A 21,083-nucleotide genomic window follows, 5' to 3' on the forward strand; every position below is an offset into this window, starting at 1 on the left:
ATTCCTTGCATAGGCCCTGATCTTGCTGTCGGTTTTGTGCTTTATGTAATCAGCGCACTATATGTCGTCTGTATATTTTCACCTCTAAATATTTCTGTTCTCGGTTTAATTATCCAGAAATGTCATCGGTTAGCCATCCGACTACTGGGATTCTGAAAAAACGCAAAGATAAAGACAGAGACAGGCCGCTGAGGTCCAAAACTGCTTCTCCTAAGCCAGTTGGCAGTTCGCCGGAACTCAGTGAGGTGCTTTCGCAGCCCCTGATACCCGCTACTTCTGATTCGCAGGCTTCTACTGAGACCCATTCGGAGTCCGGTATGCCGCGAGATGCCTCAACTATGGACCCGCGGATGTCTCTACCTTGGGTCGGTCCGGAGCCGCTGTGAAGGCACCGGCTTCTGAGGGTGTATTCAGGCCTACGGACTTGCATATTAAACCGACGCCTCCTTCTTTACTTAGGCCTAAATCTTGAACCATGCCTAAAAAACCAACGCCCAGACCACATGCTCAGGCCTCTATGCCTAAAAAACAAATGATAAGAATGGCTGAAGGTCTAATAACTCTAATCAGGGGTAGCCAACCCCCCCCCCCCTTCGAAGAGGCCTAGGACTGAAGTTGATTATGAATCTACTGATCAGGACTCCGTTTTTTCTGTTTCTTCTAATGATCTGGATTTGCCCTTATCTACTTATGAAGATTCTGATGCAGAGGACTCCATTCCCTCTGCTTCCCTTCATGAGGATTTTTCTTTTGGGGAAATCTTACGTACTCTAAGGGAGCATTTCCACTGGGAAAGCCAGGATTTTTCTGATTCAAAAAAGAGGCTTAGGGATTTCCTTCTCCTACCTCAGCATAGGCCTTTAGCTATTCCTCCTGTACTAGACATTGTTGATGATGCTTTATCGGAATCTAATTTGGCCCCTGATTTGTTGCCTCCTGCTCCAAGAAAACCTGACAGATACTACAGGGTCCCTGAGTCCCACAAGTTCCTTTTTAAAAATCCTATTGCAGATCCAGAGACTATTTCACTGGGGCCTAAAGGCATTAAGGCTTCTACTGCTAAAAATCCTACCCCTTCTGATAGAGAATTCAGGGCGCTGGATAGATGAGGTAAGAAGGTTTATACTTCTGCAACCTTGGCTATTAGGGCTTTAAACTGCCAGTTTCATATGTTAAAGTATCAGCAACATGTTATTGGACTGCTTAAACAAAAAATGATGTTGATTCCTGACTGTGTGGAAAATAGAGAATTACAGGATTTAATTCATTCTGCTGAACAAGTTGGAAAACATACTTTGCATTGTGGTTTTGATTTATTAGAGGCCTCTTGCAGGGTTGCTGTTACTGGGTCTGTGCTCAGAAGGCATGCTTGGCTTAAGAAGCAATCTTTGCCTGATCATTTTAAAGCTAAATTGTTGGATGCTCCCTTAAATCAGGACTGTCTGTTTGGCAACAAGGCTGAGGAAGTTCTTAAAAAGATGGAAGATAAAGCTAAATCTATGAAAGCTGTTAAAGATTTCTTACAAGTTCATCCTCCTAGATTTAGTAGGCACTGGCCCTCTAAGAATTGGTCCTTTCCAGCCCCTTCCAGGTCTTCTCAAGCCAAACCCAGACACAGCAAAAACCCCAGGTTTCAGTCCCAGGGGACGCACAGGACTAAGCAGTGGGGGGCCTCCACTTCCAAATCTGGGAGCAATAAGACTTCCCCCTATGGTAAACTGTCTCACTGACTCCTTTTAAAATTTCCAAGCACTTATCAACTGACTGCCCCTTTGGGGGGAAGGATTGCTCTTCATGCAAAGAATTGGGAACTCATTACCCAGGACAAATGGGTTTTAAATATAGTGTCCCTGGGATACAGATTTCACTTCCACACATTGCCAACACCAAGCCAAATCAGTGGGCAGAGGCCCAAAAACAAGTACTTTCTCTCTTAAGCATGGGGGCTATTCAACTGGTACCAGAAGAGGAAAAGGGACAAGGTTTCTACTCAAGACTTTTCCTGGTACCCAGAAAAGACAATTCATGGTGCCCTATCCTGGACCTATCTACTCTAAACACCTTTTTGGAGATTCCAAAATTAAAAATGCTGACCCTTCACCAATTACTTCCTATGCTAGGCAAAGATGCCTGGTTGGCAACTCTAGATTTAAAAGAAGCATACCTGCACTTCCCAATCAGGGAATCTTGCAGAAGATACCTACGCTTCAAAGCAGGCTACATGCACTATCAGTTCTTTGCACTGCCCTTTGGCTTATCTATTGCACCCAGGGTATTCACAAAGTGCCTAGCTCCAGTTATTGCTTTTTGCAGGCAAAGAAATATAAAAATATACCCATACCTGGATGATTGAGTAATTAAGGCAGAAAGCCAGGACATACTTTTGAATCATCTGGCCTTTGTTCAAAGGGTTATAACTTGTCTGGGGTACACCATAAACGAAAATAAATCACACCTGGTACCCTGTCAACAAATTATATTCCTGGGAGCAAGCTTGAATACAACTTCCCAGATGGCTTACCTCACGCCAGAGAAACAAATTCATTTGACAACCTACTTCAAACAAGTGGCCACAAAAACCCTGCTATCTGCAGGACAAATACTGCAAGCCTTGGGGTTCATGGCCTCCTGCATTCTTCTAATTCCATATGCAAGACTGCTTATGAGGAAACTACAGTGGTATCTAAAACGCCTATGGTGTCAACATTCTCAGGATCTAGAAGCAATGATTCCTATCATGCCTTGCCTACGCCTAGAGTTCCTTTGGTGGGCAGAGGCCTGCCACCAAAACAAGGGACTAACTTTCACACCACCCCCTGCTGCCCAAACCCTAACAACAGACTCATCAGACTATGCATGGGGGGCTCACCTGGCAGGGAAGTGCATTCAGGGCAAATGGAACCCAAGTCAAATGCACCTGCATATCAGTCAAAAAGAAATGTTAGCTGTACAGAATGCTCTGAGAGCCTTCAAGGACCACATTCTTCCAGGACAACTAATAGTAAAGACGGACAACAACACTGTTATGTGGTACATAAACAAGCAGGGGGGTACACATTCTTACCCCCTCTGCAGACTAGCCATGGCATTGTGGAACACAGCCTTGAGCTACCAAGTGCACCTACAAGCTCAATTCCTGCCAGGAAAATTAAATACACTGGCAGACGGACTAAGCAGAAACCTCATGGACCCACACGAGTGGAAACTGGAACCAAGGATTTTCAACATGTTGACAAGCAAATGGGGGAGCCCTCCCCAGAACTACCAATTGGACAAATTTTGCACAAGGTCTCCCCACAAACAAGCCTGGAAAGTGGATGCTCTGTCCTTCAGCTGGAAAAACCTATCAGTCTATGCCTTCCCCCCTCTGCCTCTGCTCTCCAAAGTACAACTAAAAATCAAACAGGACAAACCAAGGATGATTTTGATTGCACCAGACTGGCCACGCCAACACTGGTACCCCCTCCTGCGCAGTGTGTCATGGTTATCCCCATGGTACCTGCCTCAGACTCCTTCCCTGTTGTCTCAGCAGGAGAACCAGATTCTGCACCCTCAGCTTCTAACACTGAACCTAGCAGCCTGGCTAATTACCTAATCTCTCCTTTACCATCCCTCAGTAAACCTGTGATGGATATCATTTTAGAGGCAAGAAGGCCTAGTACTAGAAAATTTTATGCTGAAAAATGGAAAAGATTCTGTGCCTGGAACCAATCTCAAGGAATGAGCACAACAGCGCACAATTAACCTCAGATTTTACAATACTTAACTGAGATGCTTCACAAGGGCCTGTCTTTTTCCTCCATCAAAATACACGCCTCAGCCATTTCAGCTCATTATAACACAGAACATCCCCTCTTTTCTCATCCACTACTCAAGCAGTTCCTCAGAGGGGCAAAAATTTGAGACCACCCAGAAGAGCTCCAACCCCAGTCTGGAACCTTAACTTTGTTTTGGAGAAACTCACTCTACCTCCTTTCGAGCCAGCTGCTACTGCAGACTTAACATTTCTTTCTTGGAAAACAGCTTTCCTTTTAGCAATCACTTCAGCAAGAAGGGTATCTGAATTACAGGACCTTATGGCAGTGGAGCCTTTCATCATCTTTCATGCGGACAGGGTGTCCCTCAGAACCAATCCATCCTTCATACCCAAGGTGGTATCCAGTGTGGCTTTTAATCAGTCCATTCATTTCCCAACCTTCTTTCCCAATCCACAGAACAAAGGGGACCGAATACTGCATTCTTTAGATGTGCACAGACAACTCAGGTTCTACTTGGACAGGACTAAACCTCAAAGGAAATCTGAACAACTACTGGTGGCATTTGCTGCAGGGGCAGAGGGGAAGGCTATTTCAAAGCAAGCCATTTCTAAATGGATATGCCATTGCATTCATTTCTGCTATAAGCACCATGGAAAACCTATCCCACAGGGGATCAGACCTCACTCCACCAGGCTGCATCTACCTCTACAGCCTTTCTTAGAGGAGTCCCTACCAGGGACATCCTAGAAGCTGCTATCTGGAGTTCTGTACATACTTTCACCAAGCATTATCATTTGCCAATTTTCTCAAAATCCAGAGCTAGCTTTGCCACTGCAGTCTTTCAGGGCCTTATAGCTGATCCTAATGCTGTCTAATTTCCTCCTCCCAACCATAGTTTTGGGAATCTACCCAAATGTAATGACTGCAACAGTGAAACACGAAGAACATAGTACAGTTGTGTACACTTACCATAAATGTAGATGTTCGAGTGTATTCACTGTTGCAGTCCTGGTTACCCTCACTCCAGCCCCCTAACTTCTTTCGATTATACCTCTACTTTCCTTTACTAGGCTTAAAAGCTTTTTGGTGTATTTGCTTTTTTGTTGGAGGTATATAATTGCATTTCTATAGTTAATTGCTTCCCATTAGGGGGGCACCTGATATCTGGGGCAAGAAAAACTGATGTAATGGCATCGGCTGCATATTTTATACCCCTGACGACCTGACATCATGGAAGAAGGGACAGCAACTGACACAGGCCCCAAGACTTTATTAATCAGGCTGACTGAGGGCTACCTGCAAGCAGATAACCGAAATGTAATGACTGCAACAGTGAATACACTCTAACATCTACATTTATGGTAAGTGTACACAACTGTACTTTACTGATTCAAGCATGTGCAATATCTATGATTTAAAATCTGCAAAATCCCTTAATTATACATACTATTCTTTTATTTGGCACCCAAACAAATATTGATAAAGTTTTCATTTCAAGTGGTCTATATGCCAAAACAGAAGAAGTATTAATAACGTCTTGTCCTTTATCCGACCACAATGCTATAACATTTACTATTACTTTAAATCCCAATAATTGAATTTATTGCCAAAAAATTCCTGCTTATATAGCAAAATTTAGATATTTTAAAGATTGGATCTTGAAAGAAATCATTTTATTGACATAAATGATAATGGTGAAGAGTCAGAAGTTATTTTGTGGGATGAACTAAAAGCGTATCTATATGGAGAAATTAAAAATTGGTATTTATGCAAAAGAAGGGAATGGGGTAAAGAAATAAAGACCTTACAATCTAACATAGATAAATTAAAATCATATATGAAACCTAATGATAAGACATTAAACCCTGAATTAAAATCTTTGAATCAGAAATATCTAGATACACTTCATCATATAATCTCAATGCAATTTGAAAAAAAATGAAATTACATTTGTATTCAATAAATCCTAAAAGTTTGCGTAAATTAGCTATCAGATCTAAGAAAAAATAAACACAAACCATATTAAATTAAATTTTAAACAAGAGGAGTGAGTTAAAGAAGTAACTGATTTGAAAGATGTATTCAAATGTTTTAGATGCCATTACAATAAAATTAATAACTTTAAAATAATTTTGAGAATAATAGTATTACAGATAACTTTTTGAAAAAAAATAATATACAATATAAATTAACTAAAGAACAAAAAGTTAATATTGATAAATCTTTCTCATTTAAAGAATTAAAAGATCAAATTAATAATATTAAAACAAAGCATCAGGTCTTGATGGTTTAATTTCAGAACTTTTTAATTAATGCCTGATAATATTTTATGTATATGACTAAAGGAATTTGAACAAGTTAAAACTACATTAACTATCCCTCCCTCTTGGCATTATTCTCTTGTCACTCCCTTTCTTAAGAAAGATAATGATTCCAAATTCTGTTCTTCTTACAGACCTGTATCATTACTTAATTTTGATTATAAAATGTTTGTCTATTCTTGCTGAAAGATTATTATGCCAAAAATAATAAATGGGGACCAAACTTGATTTATTTTAAACAGAGGTTCAAGATAATATTATTAGACTCAACACTCTAATTGATACAGCTGATTAAAACAAAAAGGAATTGCCAGTAATAAGCCTAGATTTAAATAGACCCTTTGATTCTATTAGTTGGCCCTACTTAAAGTACTTAAAGAGGGTCTATATTACACTGTCTAAACACCATTGCACTGAATACCACACGTATTCAGTGAAATTCACTTCCATGATTCACTGAATACTTAAAGGGCAAACAAATATTTGCCTCGCAACACCAATGGAACTAAAGCTACTTAAACCAAATCTCCCCAGTGCAGGGGGATGCACTCCCTCACACCTCCCAACTAAATATACCAACTTCAAGATTGCACTACAGTGGAGAAAAGGGCAAAATTATGTAGTTGGCCAACTACATCTTTGCCCTTTAAGTATTCAGCGAATTGCAGAAGTGAATTTCTCTGAATACATGTTGATGTTGTGGTATTCGATGCGATGGTGTTACAATGGCATAATATAGACCCCTTAAAGAGTATATATTTTTTCTGAAACATTTATAAATTTTATTACAGACCTTTATAACTCTTTCTCATTTGTGAAAATTAGTTCTTTTCTGTCTTTCGCATTTAAAACTTTAATGGGCACTAAGCAGGGATGTCCTTTGTCCCCTTTATTATATGGTCTAGCCATTGAACATTTTGCAAGTTATATCAGATCTAATGATAACATTAGAGGATGTTCAATTGTTGATAATTATAGTTGTAAAATCCAGCTATTTGCAGATGATATTTTGATAACTACTGGTGATATTGAAGTATCGCTGCAACAAGTTATTGCTTCTATAGATTATTTTGAAAAACCTTCAGGTTTAAAATTTCTGTTAATAAATAAAACAATTGCTAAATATTTAAAGGACTTTAAAATATTTAACTGGAATAATACACAAATTGACTACCTTGGAGTTGTCATTAGCTCAACTGTAAAGGATTCAATTGTAATAAATTATAACAATTTAATAAAGATAGTAAAAAATTAACTGAAAATTGGAAAAATCTTTTTTTTATAATAGAAGACCGACTCATTTTGATAAAATGATTAGTTTGCCAAAAATAATATTCTGTGTACAGTTATTAATCGTTCTTTCCACCAAGAAAATAAAAAAATTGAACTCTTTTCTTATTAACTTTTTTATATTTTTCTATTAAATCAAGAATTTATTTTGATTGGCATACTAAATGTTGGGAGGAGGGTAGTATTTGTTTCCCAAACACTGAATTTGTATGCCAACTCTACCATTTTAAATATAGTGTCAGTATAGTTAAACTCTTTTTATCAATCTAATTGGACGTCCAATCATAAAAGATTACTTAACAATAAGACACATATTATAAGGCCTCATTTTCTGTTTGGGATAAATGCATTTTACTGGATTTTAAAGGATTACTGTCTAAATGATAGGAACAAATTCAATCTGTATTCTGTTTATAGATTTTTTTAAAGAAACAAAATTAATATTCTGGCATAAATTTTTAAATGGGAATGAAGTATATACTACAGATCATCTCCTTACAAAATATTGCATAGAAAAAAATAATTGGTTAAATATTCAGAGCTGTAGAAATTTCTAAGTGACAAAATTAAAATCTCCATGGATTATCAGGAAAAGCATATTCCTCAATTTTGGAATTTCTTTTCAGTATTAATAGCAATTTGTATAAAAAATAAATCTTATTTATCAACACTATATAAGATCTTAAGAGTAGAGTTCACAATTTTAGATTCAGCCTTTTGGAATTATCCTTCAAAAATAAATGGAACTGAATTCTGTATTATTAACAAAAAGTTAATTCTAAAATCTAGTGGGAAAACTACTTCTTCCCCTTACTGGAAAATTTACACTTGGAAATTTCTTCATGGATTTTTTTTAACCCCTAATAAAATTGAAGTAATTTATAAAACTGGGAAAATTAATTGCTGAAGATGTAATGTTGATTCTGTTGCAGACTGGATTCATATGACACTGGAATGCAAAATGGTTTCATCATTCTGGATTGAGTTTAGAGACTTTTCCCAAGGTTATGGACTGGTAAATGTATTATAATTAATTCGCTGATTTTGTTTAATGCTCCAATTCCAGAATCTATTCCTAGATCACAAGTGCCTCTCCTGTGGTCCATCTTAGCCATAGCAAGGAAAGTAGTTACAAAAAACTAGAAATGTAAAACTGCTTCACCTTTTACTGAATTCATCTATTTGGCTAAATATGTTTGTAGGAAAGAACTGTTGACATTAAAAATTAAAAGATCTAATTTTACACATCAAAATAAATATTGGCAAAAGTTAAATGATTTGTTAAATAAATATTAATGGCTTGGTTTTATTATACCAAATTTTGTTGTGAAATTTTGTAAATAGTTTTATTTTGTTGATTCTATGGTTATTTGAATTTGTACAGCTTTAAATTTTAAAATTTAATAAAACAAATTATAAAAAAAATCCATGGCTAGATTATTTTATTTATTTTATTATTTTATTTAAATTTGTTGACCGGGAGTGTCCGACTGGACATGGGTCCATTTTCAGCGGAGGCCCGGGGAGAAAAGCTCCACAGTAAAATAAACAGACAGTAGTTACATTGGATTACATAGCGATTAACAATTTAACATAGAAATTAATTACAACATATTTACAGATGAAGAACATAGTACATCAGTAGACAACTAGAATCTTTATCTGTGAAGTACATAACGGGCATTAACAAATGTAACAATGAGAAGTTCCTGCTGTATAATAAGTACTAGGCTTATGAGCATCTGAGCTTGCTATCATCAAGGTAGTTAGTGGAGGTGAGAGAAAGGTAGTAGTTGGATGGGGTGGATGATATTAGAGTGGGAGTTGCAAGGGCATTGCCAGCATGTTTTTAGGTGCGCTTTTAATAAAGTTTTGAAGTTGGTGCATGATGGTACGGAGGTAATTGTGGGTGGGATTGAATTCCATAATTTGGCTATGGCGCAAGAGAATAGTGCTTCACCAGCAGAGTTACTGGCTTTAGTGATCTGCAAGTGATTTTTGTTGCTGGATCTTAGTGGTCTGGTGGTGCGATAGAGTTGGAGTAGATTCTGGAGGGATGGGACATTTAGTGGATGGTTTACTAGTTTGTGGGCGAGTGAGAGTTGATACCACTGAAAAAGGTGAGGGAGTAGATGTATAACAGAGTCAAGAAAAATGTTGTTACATTTGAGAGAATGTATTTTTAATGAGAGACTGTACTTGTTAATGAATGCTGTATATCAACATGTTTAACTATAATAGAATGTTTGATTAAAAAAAAAGCAAGAATTGTGACATGTAGTCTTTGTATAGCCATGCCATTGACAGCCTACATAGAAAGCCATTGAATGCACTGAATATTTCTTATACTGTTCAGAATGTTATAAATATAAATGGGACCAATTGAGTTAGGTTTTTGAAATAGTTAAAGTAAAAGGGACTGTACCAAAAGAATAATGGTTCAAAAGTAATAACGTGCAGGGAAAATGTTTTTTGACTGTTTTCAAAAAGGGCAAATATGATACTTGTAAACAGCCGTGCACTGTACCAGTCTCTTCCTGAAGCTATCCTGTATCTAAAATTAGTATCATTGGGTGCATTGTCTGACAAATATAAAAAAAAAAAAAATGAGAGCGAGACTTTCCTGAACAGAGACACAGTGATTAGGAAGTAGAAGCCTGGCCTGTAACTAAAAACACTGTTAAGACTTGATACAAAAAGAGTATGGAACATCACTGGATAGGATTTTTCATGAAATGATTCACTTATTGGGATTATTAGCTGAGTATGGATGTTTGTGAAGTTGATGTTTCTTTTTTTTTTTTTTTTAATTACCATTATGATTTTGCATTAAAACTGTTTCTACTGGAGGACATGCATATTTATGAATGCAATGTTTGTGTTTATTAATATTTTAAAAGACTGATACTCTGTCAGACAAAATGGAACAATTGGGCACCATAGATCCCTCAAGCTCACTGGATGTGGAGGATGATTTCGAAGAACAGGTTAACTTTAATCAAAAAGAAAAAAAATGTATGTTTACTGACTGATATGAGATGGGCCCAAAAGGGCATATCTAGGAACCTGACTGGACTGTTCACATGTTTAGGCTCTAACATGTGCTGTAATGAAGTCAGGTATACAATGAAACTTTGCTTCGAAATTAAAAAAAAGACCATATACTTTCATCTGTTTGCTGGAAAAATATTTCTCAAGCTATTAGGTGATTTATGACATATTATCTATTGCCAATGTGGTATGCCTCTAGCCTCCTGAATATCTTCATTTGGTAATTTTCGGTTTGTATACTTTCTAATATCAGAGATGCATAAGGGTATAGTGGAAAAATTAAAAAAAAAATGTTTTTCTCTGTTACAGTAAGAAAGATTGTAAATATGTTATTTCACATGTTATGAATATTTAAGGCAACAATGCTGTTGGTGCCCATTAATGGTAATGAGCTTTTTTTTGACAAATGTTTGTTACCTTTTATCAATATTAGTAAGCCTATAAGTATATGTTTCTACCCTTTTATTAACATTTCAAGAATGTAGTTCCAAAGATGAGTCATGCTAAGTATATGAGAAAGTATCGGTTCATAGGTTAGTTCTAGGCTAACTGCCCTTGTGAGCCATTTTAAGCCTAGCCAAGTATCCCTTGTGAAACTCAAACTCTGCACTTTGTGTTTGTAAGGCAAACACCTTAACCATTAGGTCACCCTATTTTTAAAAACTAGGAGACTACAGGTCATACAAAGTGTATTTTTTAAGATATTGTTATTGTAACTAGTACAATTATGACTAGAGTGTATGATGTAATTATTGGCCATAGCCAAGGGTAAATTATGGCATTAAATAGGTTTCCGTCATTGAATAAAATTAAATAATTGATGCTTAAATGTTGTGAATTGGTTCTTCTTTAATAAGTAAACGTTCACTACCCATAGTTAATATTTGAGTAGCATGCTATGAGTTGGATGTACTTATAGTAGTGATCTTGGTTTCTACTGTCTTCTGGTTTTCTATTTCTACTGTCTTCCGGTTTTCTAGCTATCTCACAGACCGACTTCAATCAGTGAGATGGCTCTCTGCTCTCTCTCTCTCCCCACCTCTCCCAGTTAGAATGAGTGTCCCCAAGGATCTTTTCTTAGTCCATTACTTTTCAATATCTTTAGTAATCTTTTCTATACCTGCTACCCTCTGTCATCCCTTGTACAATATGCAGATGACTCTACAGTTATCACCATCACCGACAGTCTCTCTGATCTCAGCTACTCAGACATTCTTTAACTCAGTAGAAACTTGGCTCTCTAACAACCAGCTTATTCTAAACCTTAAACAAAGCTCTTACTATTTTTTCCCAAAAACTTTAACTGTCTTAAACCTATTTTCTCTAAACTATCTCTCAGTAACACTCCCGTCGAGGTGGAATCTAGTACAAAACTTCTGGGTGCCATTATCGACAACCAACTTAAATTTGACATGCATGTAAGTAACTGTATTAGGAAGACACGCCAAAAATTTGGACTCCTAAACCGAAATAAAAAGTTCCTTACTAACAAAGCTAAAGTAACCCTCTCACATGCTTACCTCCTACTTAGCCTGTTGTACAGCTCGCAAATTCTAACAAATCTCAACATCTCACTCCTAGCTAAACTAGAATCAACCTATAACAAGGTGGCCAGATTTGCAGATTAGCTCTGCAGGGGAGATTGATACAGTGGGGTTAGGAAATTAACTTTTTCCCACTGTAATGCAATCTTGGAGTTGGTATATTGAATTTATGGGGGGTGGGGGATACAGGGGGGGGCTTGCCCCCCTGCAGAAATGTAGTAAAAAGTGTGTTTGGTAGTTTGGTGTCATTATATGTGGAGGGGATGTTATTTTCTTGTGATATGCAGTGTTTGATGTTCTGATGCACATTTTCAATGTTATGAAATTCGATGTTATTGGTTTTAGATGTTCTGGTCTCAGTGTTATGGGTTTTAGATGCTTTGAAGTAGACCAATATATATATATATATATATATATATATATATATATATATATATATATATATATATATATATATATATATACACACACATACATATATAACATTATACATATATTTACATGTACATACATACACACATATATATATATATATATATATATATATATATATATATATATATACATATACACACACACACACACACACACACACACACACACACACATGGGAAATACTTAAGCAGTGAAAGAGAACAGGATTTTTTTCTTCCTAATTAGCTCACATTTAGATAGTTAAGTGAAAGTTGAGGTTATGCAGTTAAGAAAAAAAATAATTATTTGTTTTCCCAGAAACTACTGCCAAAAAAAATGAGACTGAATGGCGGGAGAAGGCCAAAAAGGAGCTGGATGATTGGTATGCACGACAAAATGAGCAGCAGGAGAAAACAAAGAAGAACAACCGGTAAGTTGAAAATATGATGATATTAATTTTTATGCCAATGCTAGCTACAGAAAGTAATGCTGACAGATTTTATTTACTAGAAAATGATACTTCACCTGTGTATCAGAAAAGGCTTTACTACACTCAGATGTAAAATGTAAAATATTACCTGTTGGAAATTTCTCAGCACTAGGGATAGCTGATAAGGATCAAACTGTACCACTGAAGTATACTTGAATATTTACGCCCAGCAGCCTTTTCTCACAGCCTTCTCCAGCAGGTGGCAGTTGTGAATGCTGAAGCTTATGCTTTACTTCTCCACTGTGTCACTGATGTGCATCTTTGATGTGGTCTAGTTACAGTTGCAGGTATTTTCACTAGACTTGATTACGGGCAGCATTGTTGAAGGTGCCTTTGGGAGAATGGCTGTCTTGGCAATTTCCTATATACATATAGTTGTGTGGTTCCAACATTGTGCTTGGGTTTTTGAAATTACAATCACCTGAAGAAAATGTAAACCCACATACTTAAAAATGACTTTCTGACTTGATGATGACAGTAGCATTTGCAGAAAATATTTATTTAAGCAAACATGTATTGATAAATGTATGTGTATACTTGAAACAAACATTTATGTACACAATGGACAAACAGTCATAAGTACAGGGGAGGGAGAAAATATTAGAACATCCAAGTGTAACTCTTTATTGGTCTTCTTTTATCCCTTTTATCTGTTCCGTCTGAAAAAATAATCACTGTACTTTGAATAAGTATATTTATTAATATGTTTATGATGTCAAGTCTGGAATTACTGCCCTGCAAGTTAAAAGATCCTTAACAAAAGCCACGTGTTGGTAATTTAAACAAGCAAATAAACACATAGGCAGATGGGAGTTGCCATTGTCTCTAGAATTTAAGCCATATTTTGAAAGCTCAAGGTAGATGATGCAGAAACAGGTAATAATTGCCTGATGATATTTGTTGTAAGAATCACTGCTGCGGGAATGAATAAAATGAATGGAAAACAGCCACATGTGGGCATTTTGCTGCTGGCATGATCAGTTCCAGCAGATGGGCACCTGTAGATACACATTTATGCAATCCTTCAAAGGGAAATTATGATGTACTTCCCTCACTCTCTCTCTCTCTCTCTCTATATATATATATATATATATATATATATATATATGTGTGTGTGTGTATAGGTTCATAGGTAGGTACTAGGCTATCTGCCAGAGGGCATTTTTAAGCCTATAAAATCAACGAAGTAATACCAATAACAACTCCAAAAGCGAACAAAGGTCCAGTACCACAATAAAGTGCGAAAGTCAATTTTAATAACTTGATAAAGCTGAATACATGAGCGCTTTCGTCTGCGACACAGACTTCTTCAGATCTGTGTCTCAGACGAAAGCGCTCATGTATTCAGCTTTATCAAGTTATTAAAATTGACTTTCGCACTTTATTGTGGTACTGGACCTTTGTTCATTTTTAAGCCTAGCCAGAGTGTGTCGGCTTTTGCCACCCCATTGATTAATTAACTGAGCCTCTGTCAAGCAGAGCCAATGAAGTGATCCCAGGGGTGTATTTTCGGTTACCCATCCACTCGTCAAGGCTTCTCTTGAAGAGTGTTAGTGAGGGGCTCTGCCTAATGTAGTTAGGAATTTTGTTCCAAAGCATGGGGAGTCTGTGACAGGAATCTATCCCTCCAGCATGTTCTATTTATTGTTGTGGTGAGGTTTAGCTCACTAGAGCGCGTGGCTCGCAGTGACTTGGATTTCTTTAGGTGGAGCATGTCCACCAATTCTGAGTTGGACATGGCTTTGTAAGTCAGGCATAGATCACCTCTGAGTAAGCGATATGCTACTGAGTACAGCTGGAGTTTTTTCAGTCGGGCTGCATAGGAAATATGTTTGAGGCCAGTAATCCTCTTGGTGAGGTGCTTTTTTGGTCTTTCCAGCTGTTGGAAGTGTCTTGTGAGGTACATCCCAAATGGGGCATTGTACTCTATGATGGGTCTGATGAGTGACGAGTAGAGGGGCACTATAACCTCTTTATTTCTAGATGTGAACCCCTTAGTAATTAGATGAGCCACATAGAAGGATTTCCTAACTACTTTGGCAATATGATTGTCAAAAGAGAGATTACTATCTACCCGAGTCCCCAGATCTCTTATTACCTCTTCTGTATTAAGGGGGCTGCCGCCTATGTGGTAATTCGTGGGTGTTTTGTTTTTCCCAAACGGGATGACTATGCATTTTTTGGCATTTAGCTTGAGGCTCTGACTTTGACACCAGGTGTCTGTCTCAGAAAGGCCTTTTTGAAGGATGTTCGTGTCAGCCGGAGAGTCAATTATGGCTCCCAGTTTGCAGTCATTGGCGAACTTGGTTAGCCATAGTCCTCCTGTGTTTGCCTGTACATCTGAGAAATATATGCCAAACAGTAGGGGTCCCAGAACCGAGCCTTACGGGACACCACCTGTGACTGGTTTAGAGATGAACCTGAAGCCCGCTATTCTTACCGTGCGAGTTCTGTCTGTAAGCCAGTTGGCAACCCATCTTGTGACGTAGGGGTTTATGTTCAGGCTGGTGAGTTTTTCTGTAATACCCGAGTGAGGAATGGTGTCGAACGCCTTGGCGAAATCAATTTAGGCTGCGTGAACCACCTTTCCTTCCTCTATGGTGGTATATATACATATACATTTGTTTTGCTACTTACAGTAAGTGGTTACACTGCTTCACTTATTGACTTTGTCTTATATTCATATATTGTGATCTTTGTCAGTGCTAAATTCAAGCTTGCATCTATGTTTTTATTGAGGTAATAATTTGTATTAGTTTGTACCATGCCTAATGATATCTCAAAAGAAAACTATTGCCATTTACTCTTGTGTGCATCAGATTCCTGCCAAAGCTTTTCATATGCATTGTCTTTTATGTTTAGGAGGGAGTTATGGCATTGATAACTGGAGTGCTGTTCTAAGTTTAACACACACAAAAAATAATTAGCATAGTAAATAATTTATAAGCCTTTTAGAACTTATGAAATGATTAATTTGTTCTCCTGTCTATTTTCCTTCTGTTAACCAACAATCAGTAGTTAAAGCTAAGCATATAAGAAGAAAAAATGTTGTTTAGGAAAGAGTGGACCACTAGTAACCATTCTGTTACTAAAACATAAATAATAAAACTATTGCACCTGTTTCAGGTGCTGTGTAATGGCAGACATTAATGATGAAAGGGCTCAGTCTTGTTTGACTGAGACTGTTTCTCCACAGGGGCTAAAGTTTGTGTATCCAGTGCACCTTGTGGAAATCTATTCAGTGTCTTTTGTGCTCTTCCCTACTCACTGTCTCAGTAGGGTGTTCTGAGAGAAGGAAGCAGCACTAGGACAAGCACCTGTCATAGTCGTGAAAGTGGGATTCCAAAAAAAGAAACATTCTGATATTCCACCATGGAAGATGGCTTCCAAGCATTTAGTACTGCACTGGCATCAGGATCTTTTCCAGGTTCTGCTTCAGAGGCTTGCAGCATTTCTGCCTGTTCTTTACAGAGTGTTTCATAGCTATGTGATTAGTATGCCTGGGGCAAAATGTCAGTGTGTGAATATATCTTTTTGCTCCTAAGAAGTTTTAAGTGGGGGTAGACATTCACTACTTCGATACTTGATGTTAGGGCATCTAAGGTGATGACATAGGCTTCTCTGATTTCTGAGATTTCCCCATGACCACCACAGACTGCAAAGTACTTGGCCAGGAGGTACTTGATTTCATTATAGGAGGCATTTCAAGCTTAAGCAACATCCTGTAAGCTATTAGCGTTCAATGTTTACTCTTCTAAAAAGAGAACAAAAAAGACTTTATCCTCTAGATTCTCCTCCTAATTTTCAAGTTCTGAGAGGGCTAACAAGTCTCTCACACATACAGACCAGGTTGTACCCCATCTAATCTGGATTTTAATATTGGGACTGAGTATTCTTCTTCATCTGGCTGCCCCGTGCCCTGAGGAGAATTGAAGAGACACCAAATTTAATGAAGGACCATGTCAAGTGGTCTACTAAACAACCATCATTGACCAAGAAAAGATATGCTAAGTTGCTGAAACTTGTTGCAGCCAAATTGTCTGCCATATCTCCTGTGATTCCATCTTTTAGGGGAGTGTATTCTGAACTGTTCCAAGAGTCTGATTCACAGCTGCCTGATCTTAAAAATCCAGACCATTTACAGGGGTCCAAGACAGGTTTTTACATAAACTGCTACTTAGGAGTTTATAAACCAGCAGGCCTGAGTACCCTTCCAAGCAATAGAGAAGGCAGACTTCTAGGCAGATTTAGTAGATTAAATCAAGCAGGTGTATTTAGCTTTTACATAGGACAATTAAAATAGCATTCTATCAGTACAAACAATAAAACTTATAAAATCATCTGTTTAACATTCTATATATTACACAATCATCATGAAACGGGAATAATTCAGAACTAAAATGAGATAAATGCAATTAATTAGGTAAAACTGGTAACATCGATATCACAGTTATAACAATCCTGAGTATACTTTGTAAATAAGCTGTCAAGTGATCAAAGGAAGACCTCCAAAGAAAACTTAATAGGTAAGGATCATGGTACCTAAAGAGTTTAATCCTAAGCACGCTGGATAACAGAACCAGTAGTAATTTGCTACAAGATTGTTTGTAGAGTATAAGACGCTCCCTTATGCCAGGAGAATCCATCCCAAGGAGGGCCTGATGAGTAAGAACTAATGTTGTTGTGTCTTTCGGCTTTTCCCATTTAGGGGTCGCCACAGCGGAACTCTGATCCGCTAATGATTGACATTAGATTTTTACATGCTGAGTTGCCAGCCCTGACGCACAACCTTCAATGAAGGTTCACGCACATCTCCACACAGAAGACGCTTTAGCTGAGAATCGAACAGGACAACATCTTACTATGAGGCGACAACGCTACCGCAGCACCACCACCACCGTACTAATTTGCTTTAAATTCAGACCTTTAACTACAAGCAGCTAGTGTAGATGATACAAAACTAATTTAATATGACCAAAGCATGGCGCTTAAGTGAGTAAAAGCTACACTGTATCCTGTGTAATCTGCAGGTGATCCAAAGTCGCAGCTGTCAAGCCCCTAGTGAAAGAAGCTGCTGTAGTCAAAACACAATTAGACAAAGATATGCACAGCCATAAGCCTTAATTTCAGTTAATGTTTTATTTGGGTGCTATTTCTTAGATGAAGTAAAAAATTTCACAGCAGCCATTGCCTGGTCTGCAACTAAGCTGACCATCAGGATTAGTGTCCACATTTCACACTTTAGACATCTCCAGTTTTTTACCCCATAGATGACAAGAGTCAAAGTGTGGCACAGTGGAGGGTTTTGAGGTAGAATTAACAGTTACAGCATTGGTTTTACGTAGGTTAAGACTGCTACTTCTCATACAATCAAGGATGTTGCCTAGACTTCCTTAGAGCTTCCACAAGGAATGTATATATAATATAGGGAAGGAGAGAAATGTTTGGCTATTATTTGTATAAGAATAATATCCATCATCAAATAACATCTCCAAGGTGAAGTCTGTCTACTGTGGTGCCAGTTAAGAGCCTTGAAGTTCACAGTGCAGAGACTGGGCTGCAAATGATTTAAATCCTGAACCAACTGTACTGTATTATGTTAACACACATAACTTAGAACCCAACCTTTTCATGAAGATATTAAAAGTTATCTGCTAGTTGATGCTTTGGATCTGAGCTATGCAATGAGCTGTACTCAGGGTTGCTAGATTTGTAAAGGGACAGGTAGGGACCAAAAAAAAAGGTCCTTCACGCTAAGTGAGGACCAGGAAAAAAGGTCTTTCATGTAGAACAGCAGGCATTTCTGCAGTAAACAGAAGTAGCTCTACTTTGCAATTTTTGACTGGCTCGTATGCGGTATACGAGCCAATCAAAAATCACAAAGCAGAGGCTGTTTCACCAGGATTTTAATTGTTTAACTGGCAGTGCAGGACTTGGGATTTGGCTGCTGATCCCGGGAACAGTCCCGCTCAAATAGGGATGTCTGGCAACCCTGGCTGTACTGCTAAGGGCCAGCCGTGATATTGCACAGTGCAAGATCACACTAGGTATGATTCATTAGATAAGATACTGGCAGTTTACTTTTTTGTTTATTTCCAAGAAAATCCTATGGATGGAAATAACCAGAAGCATGCTGAAATAACACTGGATGATGATACCCTCAGATTTGCAGGAGCCCAGCATATTAATGGGGAGGAACAAAGGACAGGTAGAAGTAGTGTTAGAGGTTATGATGCAGATGGATTAAAGCTGAGAGAAAACCCATTTCTAATCTCTAGCTCAGAAACCAAAGGAGGGTTCAGTGTTGTAAGGAATTATACTAAACCAAACCTTCTAATGGAAGAACTATGAATCAAGGTAAACTTGATGTGGTTAAAGATAAGATGACAAGAATACACATCTATATCATGAGAATTAATGAACTAAAATGGACTGGAATGATCCATTTTACATCAGATAATTATCAGGTGTTGTACTGTAAACAAGAACCTCGCAGAAGAAATGGAGTACTTCTTTTAGTGAGTAAAAGGTTGTCAAAATCTGAGCTTTGTTTCAATCCAAGTGATATAATGGTCTCAGTCAGACTCTGAGGCAAGCCATTCAACATTGCACTGTTATAAGTTTGTTCCATCTACTTCACCCGGCAGTGTTAATGTCGACTCTAGATGATTGTCACTGTTAAATTGACACCCCAACCCCATGTGCAAAACCAGGAAAACCGGTTGTGGATGGATGTTCAAGCACCAAAGAAGGGGTTCACAGTGGAATTTGGGGTTCATCAGGGTTCTGCTTTCATAACTAGTGATGGACTATATTAGCAGACATGTGAAAGATGCACATAACTGTTGTATGCAGATGATATGACATTACAAGCATACTGGAACAAGAACTTCAACAAAAGATAGGGGATCAGAATGTAAAACTGAAGTCATGTGAGATGAAACTGATTACAGACAAGACTGTTATCATGGCAGCAAATGGGGAAATTAGAAGAAGCTGAAAGCTGAGATAGAAGGGAAAATAGTGGAACAGGTTAACAGCTTCAAATGTGTAGGAGTGGTGGTTGATAAGAGAAGTCAGAATGAGGAGGCTGCAGCCAAGTGGCACAGAGTGTCAAGGGTAGTGTGTGACAGAAGAACGACAGAGAAGCAGAAAAATAAGGTGTACAAAACAGAGGTGCAACCAGTACTTCTGCATGTTATAGAAACTTGGGCAGCGAAGGCAGATAAGTTGAAAAAGCTATACGTGATTGAGATTATGTGCCTGAGATGGGTTGTAGGATGCACACTCAGGACCAGCTAAGGAATGATGTTATTAGAGTGGAAGCCAAAGTAGCAGCAGTTGCAGAGAAAGTCAAAGAGAACATTACAGTGGTTTAGGCACATGTACAGGAAAGCAGAAGATGATTTGGTGAAGAAGATTTTGTAGAGAGAAAGATGATAAGGGGAAAAGAGGATGTCCAGTAAAGGGATGGGTGGGTTGTGTATGAGAAGACTTGAAGCAGTCAGGCATGACTCACATAGAAGGTAAGAGAGTGGCATTCAACTGAGATATGTGGCAGTAGCTGATGCACACCCTGACCCCGTGTAGAAAATGGGGGGGAAATGGGGTTGTTGTTGTTGATGATTATGAAAGATGGGAAGGACCTAGCAAAAGATAACAACAAATAGCTAAAATACAGAACTATACAAGAATGACCCTAATAAGACCAACCCATATAGTGGTATGGTCTCTGAGCTATTACAGGAAATCCTAGAGACCGAGGTCAAGTGGACCCTAGAAAGCACTGTTAATAGCAGGACTGCAGGTAGTGATGGAATTCCAGCTGAATTGTTTAAAATCCTGCAAAATGAAACTTTTATGGTATTTCTGAAAATTTTATAACAGATTTAGAAAACACAGTAGTGGCCATTGCATTTATGTTCCACCCCCCCCCCCCCCCCAAAAGAACAGCAGTGCTAAAGAGTGCTTAAATTGTCAAAACAGTTGCATTGGTAACATGTGCTAGCAAGTTAATGCTTAAGATCTTGCAGGCTGGAAAGCAGAAGTGTATCTACCTAGAACTGCCAGAGGTACACATTAGTTTAATAGGAGATAGGAACACCACAGATCAGGTTGCAAACATCCACTGAATAAAAGAGAAAGCAAGGGCATTCCAAAGAGACATTTATTTCTGCTTGATTGACTACTATAAATCCTTTTATTTTGTGGACCT

At 37.9% G+C, this 21,083-nt stretch overlaps 1 protein-coding gene across 2 annotated transcripts in view; it reads left to right on the plus strand.

Moving 5' to 3' along the window:
• The window catches only part of CLTB (clathrin light chain B), a 528,182-nt gene that overhangs the window by 370,072 nt on the left and 137,027 nt on the right, over positions 1–21,083 (plus strand). For both annotated transcript variants that reach the window (XM_044069363.1, XM_044069364.1), the window contains exon 4: positions 12,697–12,808. In XM_044069363.1, the coding sequence (XP_043925298.1) occupies positions 12,697–12,808 (112 nt within the window). The remainder of the gene's footprint in view (positions 1–12,696; positions 12,809–21,083) is intronic.

The sequence above is a fragment of the Protopterus annectens genome, chromosome 4.part0 (genome assembly GCF_019279795.1).
Source record: "Protopterus annectens isolate FY-2018-M chromosome 4.part0, PAN1.0, whole genome shotgun sequence".
NCBI classification, from domain to species: Eukaryota; Metazoa; Chordata; order Ceratodontiformes; family Protopteridae; genus Protopterus; species Protopterus annectens.